Source organism: Vanacampus margaritifer, chromosome 1 (genome assembly GCF_051991255.1).
Source record: "Vanacampus margaritifer isolate UIUO_Vmar chromosome 1, RoL_Vmar_1.0, whole genome shotgun sequence".
Taxonomy (NCBI): domain Eukaryota; kingdom Metazoa; phylum Chordata; class Actinopteri; order Syngnathiformes; family Syngnathidae; genus Vanacampus; species Vanacampus margaritifer.
Genome location: NC_135432.1, coordinates 56,154,434 through 56,168,813, shown reverse-complemented (window position 1 = coordinate 56,168,813; position 14,380 = coordinate 56,154,434). Strand labels below are relative to the sequence as shown.

The window sequence follows — 14,380 nt, the reverse complement described above, 5'->3', positions numbered from 1 at the left end:
TTGCATGACTGACAGCTGAAAAGCAAACATTCGAGTCCTCAGTATGAACGTCGCTCCTCCCCTCCGCGGGGCCCTCAGCGGCCAATAGCGTGGCTGTGCCGCGCATAGACTCCAGCGTGTCTCCTTCCACTTGCAGTCGGCGTGGAGTAAAAAGTCACGTTGGGAGGCGAGAGGGAGAGAGGGAGAGGGAGAAGTATCTACTTACAGCTGCTGTCAGATATCCGATCGCCTTCGCATGGCGAGGAGGTAACCTGATCGAGCTGGGAGGAGGAGTGACTCGACCAGGGAAGCCTTGAAGCCCCCCAAAAAAAGAAAAATGTCTTCTTCTTCAGCCGGAGAAGTCACCAGAGCAAATGACATCAAGAGGGAAAATGTGAAGGAGTCGGACAAGCGGGAGTGCATCAAGCTTGTGGCGCTGGAGGCGGCCGAATTATCCATGGAGCGAGCGGCGCCCAACGCGGACGCGGTGCGCACGGAGCTGCTCGTGAGCGCCGCCTCCTCGCTGGCCTTCTCTCCGGAGCAAGTGGCGTGCGTGTGCGAGGCTCTTCAGCAGGGGGGCAACGTGGACCGCCTGGCCCGTTTCCTCTGGTCGCTGCCCCAGAGCGACCTGCTGCGCGGCAACGAAAGCATCCTGAAAGCCCAAGCGCTCGTCGCCTTCCACCAGGCTCGTTATCAGGAGCTCTACAGTATTCTGGAGAACCACAGCTTCAGCCCGTCCAACCACACCTTCCTGCAGGATCTGTGGTACAAGGCCCGCTACACAGAAGCGGAGAAGGCGCGGGGGAGACCCCTGGGCGCCGTGGACAAGTACAGGATCCGGAGAAAGTACCCTCTCCCCAGGACTATCTGGGACGGCGAGGAGACGGTGTACTGCTTCAAGGAGAGGTCTCGGAACGCGCTCAAGGACCTGTACAACCAGAACCGGTACCCTTCTCCGGCCGAGAAGCGCAATCTCGCCAAGATTACGGGACTCTCCTTGACCCAGGTCAGCAACTGGTTCAAGAACAGGAGGCAGAGGGACAGAAACCCGTCCGAGGCCCAGTCCAAAAGGTGAGGACAACGTGAAGCACCTTGCGCGTAATTCTCCAATTCATAAATTCGCTCATCGGCGTCATAAGTGAGGGAAACTTACTATATACATTTAAAGGTGTGGGGCACGTTTGTAGTGTTTTGAAATATGAACTGCTTGCCATTCGGATCCGGTTTCAAGTGTGGCGTGGAAACCAACTATAACGCTCATACACACTCTGCACCTTGAATTGGTTACTGTAGGAGTTGGGGGGGGGGGGCTTTCATGAGGTGTGTTTAATTTAGCTTTGAATTAATCTTGTGCGTTAGCATGCGTGTGGAGACCGAAAGTCAACAAGGTTATTATTTAATCACTGAATGTCTGCTCCTTTCATGTGTCTCTGTCTCTGTGTGCGTGTGAGAGAGAAAGTCACCTCTTTTAACTCTCACAATAATAGACGCATTCACAAACACACAAAAGATGGCTACCCGCTAAAGTCCAATATAACGTTATTATTCAGTGAAAGTCACACTTGTCTTATCTGTTCTTGGAGGAGTCATTGTATAGGAGGAGGAGGTTGGGTGGGGGCTTGGGGGGGCTGTTAAGGGAGTTTTTCCCCTTTTGTGGGTGGGGGTGCAGCTGTTAGAATCAATCTTAAAACAGCTTACAAAATTAAATAAGTAAACGACATTACAAATCCACATTTTTTAAAACGTAAAACAGATGCTTTTAAATGGAATTGTAAAATGATTGTTCCATTCCGAGTGAAGGCCGAAGAACATTTGCAGCCATTTGTTTTGTGTCACACCACCATCACCAGCGCTGCTGGCTGTTTTTTTTTTTTTTTTTTTTATCACACCAGAATTTATTGCGCCAAATGGTTGCACGCTTGTTGACGCTGGTCGTCTCTCCATGAGGCAGGAGGGCAATGCATTCCCAAGCACGGTCTGCGCTTCAAAGCTGTGTATAGCCTCACAACAACAAATGTGACCCGCGGCGACTCTTGCATGCGACGTGAACAGCAACGGAAATTAAATTAGTGTTTAGAAATGTATCATACAAAAATGTAAATAATATATAAGCAGATGAGAAATTGTGCAATGTAATACCTGCTATGTCTTATCCACTGTATTGTGCCTCCCAGTGAATCTGATGGAAACCACAGCACAGAGGATGAGTCCACCAAAGGTCAAGAAGAATTGTCACCCAGGCCCCTCTCCAACTCGTCAGATGGTGTTATCACTCATGGGACGCTTCCCATTCAAACAGGGCCTCTGGACAGTGGGGTAGTCATCCAGCAAATCGGGGACATCAAAATGCCTGCTGGATCCAACAGCGGGGGGCTCTACAACGGAAGCCTGGTCACCAATAGTACCTCCTCCACGTTCCACAACGGCGGCTCGTCTTACCTGCACTCACCTGGGAACATCCTCTTCAACGGGCTCAATTTGGGCATCCAGCCTCTGGGGTTCAACTCTCTGAGGCCGTCCGGAGGGGTGCTGCTGGGAGGGTCCGGAGAGGACATGCAGGAGAAAGGACTGGGAGGCTCAGCTGAGGACTCGGCCCTGCAGTACGCCTCCCCGTACTCGGGCTGTGTGAACGGAGGGCCCGTGAAGCTGGAGGGGGTTCACACCATGGCCGCCCAGAACGGGGGCTCCTCCGTGTTGACCTTCAGCTCCTCGCTGGGCGGCTACAGCCTGGTGCAGGTACCCAGCGGTGTGTCTGACAGCGATGGAGGCTCGCTGCTTAACAGCGATGTCGGCCTTCCTCCCCTGCAGCTCTCTTCCTCGTCCTCTTCCTCCTCAATCACACAAGGTAGGTTCTGTGAGACATCAGGTCATTTTTAACTGTAGTTTACACATTTGGATAATACTGTACTTTAAAAAATATTTACAATATGTTGCATGTGCCCCCACTAGTCGAAACGTGGCATTCTGATTAATATTGCACTTGTGGAATATGAGTTAAGCAGCAAAACCCACCCGTTTTTATGATTCTCAGGGGGTGGCCATTTTGTCACTTGCTGTCGACTGAAAATTACAACAAGTAATCACGGTTCAGCTACAGAAAACAGCGTAGCCATGATTGATCGTTATCTGAGCAAGTCGACAGCAAGTGGCAAAAATCCACCCGTTTTTATTATTCTCAGGGGGCGGCCATTTTGTCACTTGCTGTCGACTGAAAATGACATCACAATTGCTCAGGGCTCAGGTAACGACCGATCATGGCTCAGCTTCAGAGAACAGGTTAGCCATTTTTGGTCGTTACCTGAGCAACTGTGTTGCCATTATTAGTCGACAGCAAGTGGCAAAATGGCCGCCACCTGAGATGGTTAAAAGCAGGTATATAAAGGGGAAAATGAGAGGAATTTAATTATCTCCAAGAATATGTTCCATGCAGCCCCACTAATTTAAAAGCATTATTCTGATAAATATTGTGTTTGTGGAATATGAGTTAAGCAGCCATATCCACCCATCCATCTCAAGGGGCAGCCATTTTGCCACTTGCTGTCGATTGAAAAATGACATCACAGCAGCTCAGGTAACGACCTGCCACAGCTCACCTGTTTCTGAGTTTAGTCATGTAACATTCACAAGCTGAGCCGTAATTGTTTATTACATGAGTCCTGAGCAACTCTGATGTAATTTTCAGTTGACTGCAAGTGGCAAAATGGCCGCCGCCTGAGATGGATAAAAACGCTGGATTTTGCTGCTTGACTCATGTTTCACAAACACAATACTCAGAATGTTATGCCTTAGACTAGAATACAACATATTATTGTAAAGAATATTTTGGGGTTGACTTCCCCCTCTAAACTAGCTTAAAAAAACAAAAGAGTGTGGAAAAGAGACACCCCTTCCCCTAAACATAGAGAGTGCTTCGAAAAGCCCAGAGATGAATAAAAACAAGTCGCCATCACTCATCATCGTGACGCTCTTGATCTTCAGAGCCGGGGAGTCGAGAAAACATGGTTCAGGCAATCAGAGGCTATGAAATGCACTAAGAGGGAACAGCGAATATGCCATTACAGCACTTACTTTGACATTGAGCAGAGAATCCACGCCAGGAGGAATTGAAAGGAAAAACAGAAAGTGCAGCTTGCTGTTGAGGCACCACAGACTCGGGCTACAACACAAAATGTGTGCGAGACGCACAACAGCAGCCTTGAGGCCGAGGCCTCTCAATCAAACATATACGAATAATATGAGAAGTGAGAGTGGATTTACTGTTTGCTGATATCAGCATTGGTGTGTTGTTGTCTGGCCACAGGTACAATCGCTCTGAACGATGTTGCGGTGAGCTCCTCCAGCGACGAATCCTTTCAACAGCAGGACAAGCTGTCCATGACCTCCCTGCACCACAGCACCGTCCTCTACAATATGAACAACCAGCAGCCCATCAAGAAGGAGCCTCTGGAGAGAGGCGTCTACTCCTCATACCACCACGGGCTCCACCTGGACCCGAGCGGGCAGATGGGCTACTCGACGCCCAGGTCCGAAGAGGCGCCATCCAGCCAAGCTGCGGTCTCCGCCACCTCGTCCAGCCCCGAGGTCTACACCACGCTCACCGTCAGCACGCCGCTTATGGCCCAAACGAACGCGAGCGGTCACCACCTCCAGCCTGCTGAATACCTCAGGGGGCACGAGGTGCGGGCGGTCCAGTCCTCGCACCTGATGGGCCCCTGCATGGACAACGACTACATGAGTCTGTCAGAGAACAAGTTGGACAATACGGGTCCGGGGGGCGTGACTGACATGGTGCGGGCCATGTGCGGCGACATGGAGCCTGTGGAGGGGAAGGAGCTAGCCAAACTACAGACTGTGCAGATGGAGGAAGACATGGCTGACCTTTAACCTTAAAGCAGAAGCACTCATGTCCATGCGAGCAGTGATAATCTTTTGTGTGTGCGTGTGTGTGTGTGTGTGATTTTTTTTAAATCATTAATTTCTTTTAACTGTTAAATTATTTGACAATACTGTGTTGACTCCTACAATGCACTCAAGTAAGACAGAAGGCCTGTTAGCAGGTCTGGACATTTATGCAAAATATAGTTATTAACATTTTTAAAGGGGGGGGGGGGGGTCAACCCAAACTTTTTCTTTACAATATTATGTTTAATATGCCCCCACTAGTCTAAACGCAGTATTCTGATTAATATTGTGTTTGTGGAACATGAATTAATCTGCTTTTGAAAATTCGCAGGGGGCGGCCATTTTGCCATTTTGCCACACACAAGATGACATTAAAGTTGCTCAAGGCTCAGATAATGGCCAATCACGGCTCACCTGCGCTCTAAAAATAGTTGGGTCAAAAATAACACAAATTAGGTCAAGAATGGACCAACCCAACATTTTGGGTTAGTTAACCCAAAAAGTTGTGTTAAATTAAATGTATAACCCATAAAGTATTGCAATTTTTTGTGGGTTATTTATTTGACCCAACTTTTTAGATTAATTGACTAGCCTGATTGAATTGGGTAAAAAATGAATGAATGCAACTTTTTGAGTTATTTACCCCAAAAAGTTGGGTCAAATTAAATTAATAACACACAAGCGACCCATTTTTGGGGTTGATTTGTGGGTTATTTGATTGACCCAACTTGTTGGATTAATTGAATATCCTGCTTGAATTGGGTCTGACCCAACTTTTTGAGTTATTTAGCCCAAAAAAATTATGTAATTTGACTGAAGTTTCTGAGTTATTTTAAACCAAAAAGTTGGTCAAATTAAATTTATAACCCATAAGCAACCCATTTTCCGGGTTGTTTTGTTTGTCATACATTTGACCCAACATTTTGGGTTAACTGAATAACCCAAGTGGATTATCAATATATGAACCGATCCCAATTTTTTTGTTATTTAACCCCAAAATTTGGATCAAATTAAATTAATAACCCACAAAGCAACCCAATTATATTAGCTGTTTTGTGGGTTATTCATATGACCCAACCTTTTGGGTCAAAAAACACAAAAGTTTGGGTCGGTCCCTTTTTGACCCAACTGTTTTTAGCGTGTGGTTTGGAGTTTGGTCATGTGACATTTGCATTGTTATGCTACCTGAGCCCTGAACAACTGTGATGTCATTTTCAGTTGACAGCAAGTGGCAAAATGGCCGCCCCCTAAGATGGATCAAAACAGGTTGATTTGCTGCTTAATTCATATTTCACAAACACAATATGAATAAGAATACCGTGTTTAGATTAGTAGGGCTGCATGCAACATATTGTGGAAAAAAACCCTTGTGGGTTGACAAGCTCTGTTCTTCACATGTAATGTCAGGACAACTCATTGCAGAAGTCGACAAATGTTTTTTGAGCGGTGTTTAAAAGTGCAGTTTTACAGGCAACACCTGCTACTTCCTGTTGAGTGGACTTGATTTGCCGAAGCAGGTGCTGGCATGCCGCAAGTCACATGACCAGGATGTTCCTCCAAACTAAATGCGTCATCTGGGTCAAACCAAAAAGGTCATTCATAGGGGGAAGAGGGGGAGCAAGTCTGTGGACGTGGGCCAGTTTTACTGAAGGACTGCGCACATGTATGGACAAGATGTCATTCAACATATAAAGCTGCTCATTTCGGACAAAGTGCCCTTCAGTAAGCACCTTAAATTGCCTCTCGAGTCTCAAAGATGAATGTACCCTTTTTTGGCATTTGCACTACCATCACGACATAATACGGGCTTCACTGTTGTTTTGGACAGGCCTCAACAAATGCACACGTTTCAGAAGCCAAAGCTGTCCTCACAAGCCTCGGCGTCATTTGATTGAAAAGGTCACACTGTGGGGTTGAGATGTCATTCGTATGTTGCTGCAGCTACGTTAGATAGGTGTGAAGACGCTATATGCTTTACCGTGTTTCATTTTAACGTGCCTCTTCAAATGTCAGCGATTCCGACGCTCATAACTATGCTTCCCAAATGGATCAGGAACAAAAAGGGACAGATGTGGTTTTTTTGAAAACGGTTGTTGCGATGATGTCTTTTCGTCATAAGGTTTTGGACATTTTTTTTGTCTTTTGCATTTTACATTGTGAATAACACTGAAAGGAAGCTTTGCAAACTGAAGGCAAGACCTCAGATTCAGAGATTTTTCCACCGCCCCCACCACTGCTGTCACTGGAATATTTGTTGGGTGTCAGATTAGGAAAAGACAAGAGAATGTGGAGGCCATTTTTCAAGTGAGTCTGGTACTTTGTTTTTGTTTTTTAAACCATGGGAGCCCGCATTCTTCCTGTCATACATGAATGACCATTATAGCACATTTCAGCCTTGCGGCCAAATTCAAATCTCTGAGTGTATTACACTTTGCCTTTTTTTGTTGTTGTTGTTACCGGACTAAAGTGCTTTAATTTCATATACAAGAAGTGAGTGACGGGCAATTTTTTTTTTCTAACTTAGTTTGAACTATATGTTTGTCATCTGAAACTATGTGAATGTATTTTTCTAAATCTGTGTAATGCAATAAAAGTCTATATTTATAAAAAGAGTTCAAGGCAGTTTAGATCCTTGCAAAAGAAAGTAAAAAACAGCGGGATGCGTTTGACCTCTGTGTCGGATCGACACATGTCTGCGCACAGCTTTATGACAGACAAAAGACACAAAGCACATGTCTCTCCAACATTTAAGTAGCCAAAATGTGAGGATGAGGGGGAAACTGGCGCGCAATAATCCAGCGAGCCTGCTGCCACTTGCTCTCTCTGCAAGTGATCGTTTGCACATGCCTGGCAACCTGGACTTCATTAGCCCTCCTTTTCTCATCTCAGCCCCTGTAATTCAAATAAACAGCAATGAGATTTCCAGAGGTAAAGCCTTTTGGGGTGGGGGGTCTACAGCTCTACATAGCCCCGTCCAAAACAACGGCCCTTCCCTGGGCAAAGGCCAAACAACCCCCCCCCCCGCAACCCCTTCCAACCAATCCTCCTCCTCTCGGCTCCCGACCGACATGTGGAAGAATGAATCTGAGGTGCTGTCACTCACATCCACAGAGAGCCTGAACTCCTCACATGGCTTGAGGGGATTCTCTGGAAATTCACAAATTCCCACCAAATGTGTGTCCTCACTCCCCACAAAGCCAGCGCAGAGATAAGAACGAGGCCAGAATTGACAAGAGGACAAACAAGAAGGGATTTGACTTTATCCGCAGTGTGTCTGCGGTGGATTATTGGCATTCGGGCCCAAGGACTTGGATGTGGTCTAACTGGTGGTGCACATAAACAGAGGCTATTTGTCTGCGCTCATTGTTGGAGCAAAGGCAGGAAGGGAGGGCGAGGCTGGGATAAAGTTACCTGCGCACAGGTGACCTCGTCGCCATGGGCAGTGGATTAGCTGATTGTTAGGTATCGGGTGACCCCCCCATCCCTCTTGCAATATTGAAGAGGGTGAAAACAGCTTTGTTGTAGGCCGGAACAATATCCCAGGAGCCATCTCACGCATGGAGGAAGAAAACTCCAACCTTGGTTTATACCGCCAAAATCTGACTATCTCTAGTTTGCCCATATTTACCAATATAAAACATACATACAAAAAAAAGCAGCCCTCCCCCCCCCCCCCCCCCCGAAACCTTGTCCTTATTAAAAACACTGACCTTTGACCTTTCAGATGCTTTCAAAGCTGACATTTAATGCGGCGCAGCAGACTGCAAGCCATATGTAACATGACCTGGGGAGCACGGTACTCCGCTGCTCCACGTCCCACTAATGAGAGGGCAGGGGTCGGCGGGTACCATCCCGGCTGGTCGAGACCCACCACTACTGGGCTGCTTCCCGCTGCTGCCGGGCCCCGAGTAAAGTTGAGCTCTCCCCAGGCTGCTGGGGAGCTTCTGTTTGTAGGAAAAATATTGAGGAATAAGGAGTTAGTGTGGGAAAGATGCAGACAAGACCTGTGCTGCTTACCGATTATGGAAAGAGATTGGGGGAGGGGGGGTGTAATAAGACAAAACACACAAAGGAGTTGTTGTGTGAAAGTATTGTCTTGGCGCCCCCTCCCTGCTAGCGCGCACACACAATCTGGGTCTGTTTGTGTTTTTCAGCTCGTGCTGTTTGTTTATTTCTTCACCCCCCCCAAAAAACCCCATCCCCGACCCCTAACAAAATAGTTTGCTTGTGGCGTGTTTACGGACCGCAGCGCCGTAAACGCGCCGAGGTTGTAATTGCAACGCATTTGTGGAGTCGGGCCTCTGGAGGAAATGCGTAATGATTTTGATGGGGGGGTCGAAGCCCAGCGCACTTGTAGCAGCTCTAATTTTCCAACATGACAGGAAACTCTGTTAAGCTGATAATTGCAGCTCCAATTTCATTTAACTCACTCATGTCAACAGTTGTGTTGTGTTTGGGGAGTAGGGGCTGCCTTTTTATTTGGGATACGGAGCACACTAAAGTTATAATTGATTTGCCAATTAACATTTCGTTACTGGCTTATAAATGCACATCGTTTTCTCTTGAAATTATTCCACTTCCCAGAAGAAAAAAAAAGTCAGACTAAACTAAACTCCCCTGCAGGACTTTATCTGGCTAATTTAAACAGCTTCAGCGCTGTTCCACTCAATGCAGCTGAAATAGCACTTTGGATTTAGATGGAGTGAAAACCATCTGTGAGCCGTTTCACTTTTCCTCCATATTTTACAAATATAAACCCTCCTATACGGGGAAGGCTTTTGATGGTGACGTTTTTATGAAGCGTACTCTTGTGTGTTCCCGCTCGAGCCTCTCTTATTTTTCCTCCTCTCGACTGGAGTGAAATGTAGCATTTCATTGGTTTCCCTGGCAACGCTTGGCGCAAACAACTTTGCCCCATTGGGATCATAAATAATGGATACGTTTGGGATAATTGAACGGGGCAGCTCAGGTGTATTTTAGCGGGTGAAAACGAACACTGAAATGTTTGTTATTGTGTTGTCCCTCACACTTGCACGGGACACTTAGGAGGAATCCCTGCAAATCATATTGAGAAAACACTAACAAGCGATAGCCTGTAGTATCCCCGAGTATTGCATTACTTCCAGGGTGGAGAGTGGCTGAGTGGGGGCTCAGCTCTGGCCGTGGCCGATGGAGAGTCGACATCTTGAAATAATTTCGCCCCCCGGGCTGCTCGGGTTAAAGGAGGAGGCGCGTCGCAATGTGGTAGAGATATTAGAGAAACCCGAGAGCTGCTCATCAGACAGCTCATTCACTCAAGCTTTTACACAGGCAGTCACATATGTCCTTTTGTTATACTGTCCAGCAACGTGCATATGTGTTTATACACACATCAGGTCAGATTGCAACGCAAAGGCCAAATCATTTGCATGTTTTATTTTTACTGGTTTAGTCATGATCTTTTGTTGAACATGTCCATATGAATCAATGTCAGAATGTTGTGTTTCTGTACCTTTCAGGTCAAATGATGAAAAAAAGAAAAACGTATTAAATATACAATTATTAATATTATTATTATTATTATTATTGTAGTGACTCTGTCAGAACCATTTAAAAAAGTAACACGATGACCAGATGCTCCTCCCTCAAACAAAAGTGAGGATCGAGAGGGATCTATTTATAAGGCCTGTGGGGACACATATGGCTCGGGAAGGCAATTTAAAAAACAACAACAACATAATAATAATAATAATAATAAAAATAATAATAATAAGTGAGATTGTTATGAAAAAACGCTAACTCACACATGTTCACAATAAATAATAATAATAAGTAGAAGAGCAATAATAATAATAATAATAGTAATTACTATTATTATTATTATTATTGGCTCATTTATGTTTCTTTATTGTCCTCAGGGGAGTTGGACTGATCCGTAAAAAGACACCCAAATCTTCTATTAGAAAGATGCTGGTTTATTTTGGAGCGTGGTCAAGTGCTCTTGAGCAAAACAACACTGACATCCATGCGCATTTCAAGTGTGTTTGCATAACACTCTAAAAAGACATTTAAATGGAAAGTCCACAAGTTTTTGTCATTAGTTTAAATAAACTAACTCTAGAATTACTGCATTTGCAAACAATTAATATTGATAAAAATCGTAAATACAAAACTAAATGAAATAACTTTATTATTAAATAAATAAATAAAAATCATAAGATCACTCAGACAAGTTTGGCCATAAACAAATAAAAGCATAAAGTGACACTTGAATAGATAGCCTATTAATTACTTTCACTTTGATTAAAAACTATTAACGTAATTAATTATTTGAGCACAACATGAGTAACCAATCCATACACCACGAATCCTAAAACTTCGGCCTTATTTTTAATGTTAAGCTGAATCCATTTGGGGGCCAAAACCATGCTCTATAAGCATATGAAAAAGGGGAATCCGGTTTCAAGACTGCGCATGGTGCAGACAGAGAAATGTGATCCTTGAGGCTGGAACCAACAACTGCTGCAGCACACGGACCAATGTGGTACCCAGAACTCATTTACTAATGGATCGGTTTAGAGTTTCAACCCACCGAAAAACGCTTCAGGAGCCACTACGGTGCCTGTCTAATCTGCGACAAATGTGGGCCAGATAATTCAGGAGAAAACCTACAAAAACATGAGGCAGAAAAATAAAGGAGGAAACAGCCTAGATAACTCATCGTGATATATTTTTTTAATACATTTTTTTTTTACGTACAGCCTATAATTCAACACACGTCGTTAATATAAATTTGAAGTGTCAGCTTCATTTTTTTAAAAGATACGTACGCCTATTTCTCAATTTAATGCGACAGAATTGCACTGAGATTGTTTTTGGACTGTGCAGCACTATATATCAAAATGAATCATATCAGTGGCTCGTTTTTTTTTTAAGACAGTAAAGTTAATAATTGAGAGTTGCATTGAGACTTGTTTTTGTAGTGAACAGCCGTTTAATGAATCGTGGCAGGGTCTCTTTCTCTCTGTCACACGCACACACACACACACACACACACACACAAAGGTGGTCTATGGGCCGTTTGGCAGGTTCTAGTTTGTCATATAAAAGACGTGCTTGCTGGTAGTCTAAACCAAACCTAACCATCATAGGAACTTATTAAATTATATCACCCCATAAAATAAACGGCCACGGTAATTATTAGACTGCATGTGAAAAGGTGCAGATGCAACAATCTGTATGTAATTAAGTGAGGTGGGCGTTTACTAGAAAGGTTTCAACACACAACTTTAAAAAAAAAAAAAAAAAAAACATGCACCAACAATAATGTCACATTTGTTTTCCCCTGCATATAAACAAATATCTTGCTGATGTAATTGGTCAAATTTTGCACGACAAAAAAAATGTTTAAGTTCCTGCTCGTGTGCGATTAATGCCAACCCTAAATAATATCTACATACTCGAAGCATGTTAATACGGCCTTTAAGAGGTCTGTAATAATTGATTAGTGTTTAGGAGCTGCCGTGGGGGCGGGAGGTGGAGGTGGAGGTGGAGGCGCGCTCCTATTTCAGCCCCTGACGCGCTGCCTCTGGGGAGGAAACGGAGCTGCAAAGTCAGTGCTGCTCTGCTGTACAGGGGTGCAGGGCAGACGCAGAGCCAATCACCGGAACGCACTGGGCTCCCTTTAAGCCTGACATATCTCCTCCAGGAACAAATTGTGCCGACAATCAACATCGAAAATCTGCCGGAGAGCGAAGGGAGCGTGGCGAGGAGCGGAGATCGAGGAGAGGAGCGTGGGCAGGCCTAGCGCGGAAGGATTTGCACCCACGCGAGAGAAGAAGAAGAAATAACACTAAACGTCAACTTTCGGAGGATTTTCCAACCAACCGCGGACGTCATGTCGATTTTACCGTCTTTCGGCTTCACGCAGGAGCAAGTGGCGTGCGTGTGCGAGGTGCTCCAGCAGGGAGGCAACCTGGAGAGACTCGGCCGCTTCTTGTGGTCTCTCCCCGCTTGCGACCACCTCCACAAGAACGAGAGCGTCCTGAAGGCGAAAGCGGTGGTGGCCTTCCACCGGGGCAACTTCCGGGAGCTCTACAAGATCCTGGAGAGCCACCAGTTCTCGGCGCACAACCACCCCAAGCTGCAGCAGCTGTGGCTCAAGGCGCACTACGTGGAGGCGGAGAAGCTGCGCGGTCGGCCGCTCGGCGCCGTGGGGAAGTACCGGGTGAGGAGGAAATTCCCGCTGCCGCGCACGATATGGGACGGCGAGGAGACCAGTTACTGCTTTAAAGAGAAGTCCAGGGGGGTCCTGCGGGAGTGGTACACGCACAATCCCTATCCGTCCCCGCGGGAGAAGAGGGAGCTGGCGGAGGCCACCGGGTTGACCACCACGCAGGTCAGCAACTGGTTCAAAAACAGACGGCAGAGGGACAGAGCCGCCGAGGCCAAAGAAAGGTAACTCCAACCAAGACTTCCACTTTTTTTTTTAATTAGAAAACTATACAATTTCATGTTTGCTTCCAATTTAGCCTACATATTCGCATTTTTGTATTAATTAAATCAAATGTGTCAATTACTCTGTGAATTGTGAAATCCCGGTTTGACGCCATGCTGTCCGTGTCATTTCTTCCATGCAGGGAGAACAGCGAAAACAACAACGCAGGCGGCAACAAACAGAACCAGCTGTCCCCGCTGGACGGAGGAAAGTCGCTCATGTCCAGCTCGGAGGACGAATTTTCTCCCCCTCAAAGCCCCGACCAGAACTCTGCGCTTTTGCTCCAGGGCAACATGGTCCACCCCGGGGCCTCCGCGTACTCCATGCCCGGCCTGGGGGCCCCACAGTCGGTGCACGGCATGCACGGACACCCGCACCAGCTGCAGGACTCCTTGTTGGGACCCCTAACCTCCAGCCTTGTGGATTTGGGCTCTTAAAGACGCTATTTTATTTGACGAAGAAAACACAGAAGAGGACTGATTAGTGTATCAGATTGATGTATGAAATAACACTATTGTAGCCTATACCTTATTATATAGACTGACTTGTCTGTCGTTAAATTTGATTCGAACTTAAAATTCCTTTATGCGCTTAACTGTATATCACCCCGACAGGAGTTTTTTTTTTTATTATCTCTTGCACATGAAAAACACAAAGAAGCAAAACCCTTAACAAAACACTTACGTGGACTACCCATTTTCTTAATTTATATTTTATTAAAAATAATTCTATAGTCAGGTCCTGCCATTAGTTTTAAATAAAACTAAAAGTAATGCATTTGTCTTGCCTTATTCAACGCTTGTTTGTGTTTGTGGATTTAAGGAAAAAAATTCTCTCGCTTGATATTATTAATTTGCGCGTATAAAAACATATTGAGACTTCAAGTTTGGGACACGTTGCTCGAAACAAAAACACTGAAATGTCGTCACTTGTTTGGTTAATTATAAATATGGATAAAGTTATTACGTCGTGTTATTTAAAGCAGATCCATTCAAAGGGAAGCAGCTGTGAAACAAACGCAAG

The 14,380-nt window shown here is 45.5% G+C and overlaps 2 protein-coding genes across 2 annotated transcripts; both read left to right on the top strand.

Annotated features, from left to right (window-relative positions):
* Positions 1-162: 162 nt before the first annotated feature.
* six4a (SIX homeobox 4a) lies at positions 163-7,485 on the top strand. Its single transcript, XM_077555579.1, has 3 exons — positions 163-1,050; positions 2,154-2,824; positions 4,280-7,485. The coding sequence occupies exons 1-3, from the start codon at positions 317-319 to the stop codon at positions 4,861-4,863; spliced, it is 1,989 nt and encodes a 662-aa protein (XP_077411705.1). The 5' UTR covers positions 163-316; the 3' UTR covers positions 4,864-7,485.
* Positions 7,486-12,441: 4,956 nt separating this feature from the next.
* On the top strand, positions 12,442-14,134 carry LOC144059410 (homeobox protein six1b). The gene is made up of 2 exons (XM_077578490.1): positions 12,442-13,317; positions 13,500-14,134. Exons 1-2 carry the CDS (start codon positions 12,758-12,760, stop codon positions 13,792-13,794), a joined length of 855 nt encoding a protein of 284 aa, XP_077434616.1. The 5' UTR covers positions 12,442-12,757; the 3' UTR covers positions 13,795-14,134.
* Positions 14,135-14,380: the final 246 nt, after the last annotated feature.

Coding starts and splice junctions, on each gene's coding strand:
- LOC144059410 (XM_077578490.1), top strand. CDS start 12,758: ATGTCGATTTTACCGTCTTTCGGCTTCACGCAGGAGCAAGTGGCGTGC. Junction 13,318..13,499: donor GCCGCCGAGGCCAAAGAAAG/GTAACTCCAACC, acceptor TCTTCCATGCAG/GGAGAACAGCGAAAACAACA.
- six4a (XM_077555579.1), top strand. CDS start 317: ATGTCTTCTTCTTCAGCCGGAGAAGTCACCAGAGCAAATGACATCAAG. Junction 1,051..2,153: donor TCCGAGGCCCAGTCCAAAAG/GTGAGGACAACG, acceptor TGTGCCTCCCAG/TGAATCTGATGGAAACCACA. Junction 2,825..4,279: donor TTCCTCCTCAATCACACAAG/GTAGGTTCTGTG, acceptor GTCTGGCCACAG/GTACAATCGCTCTGAACGAT.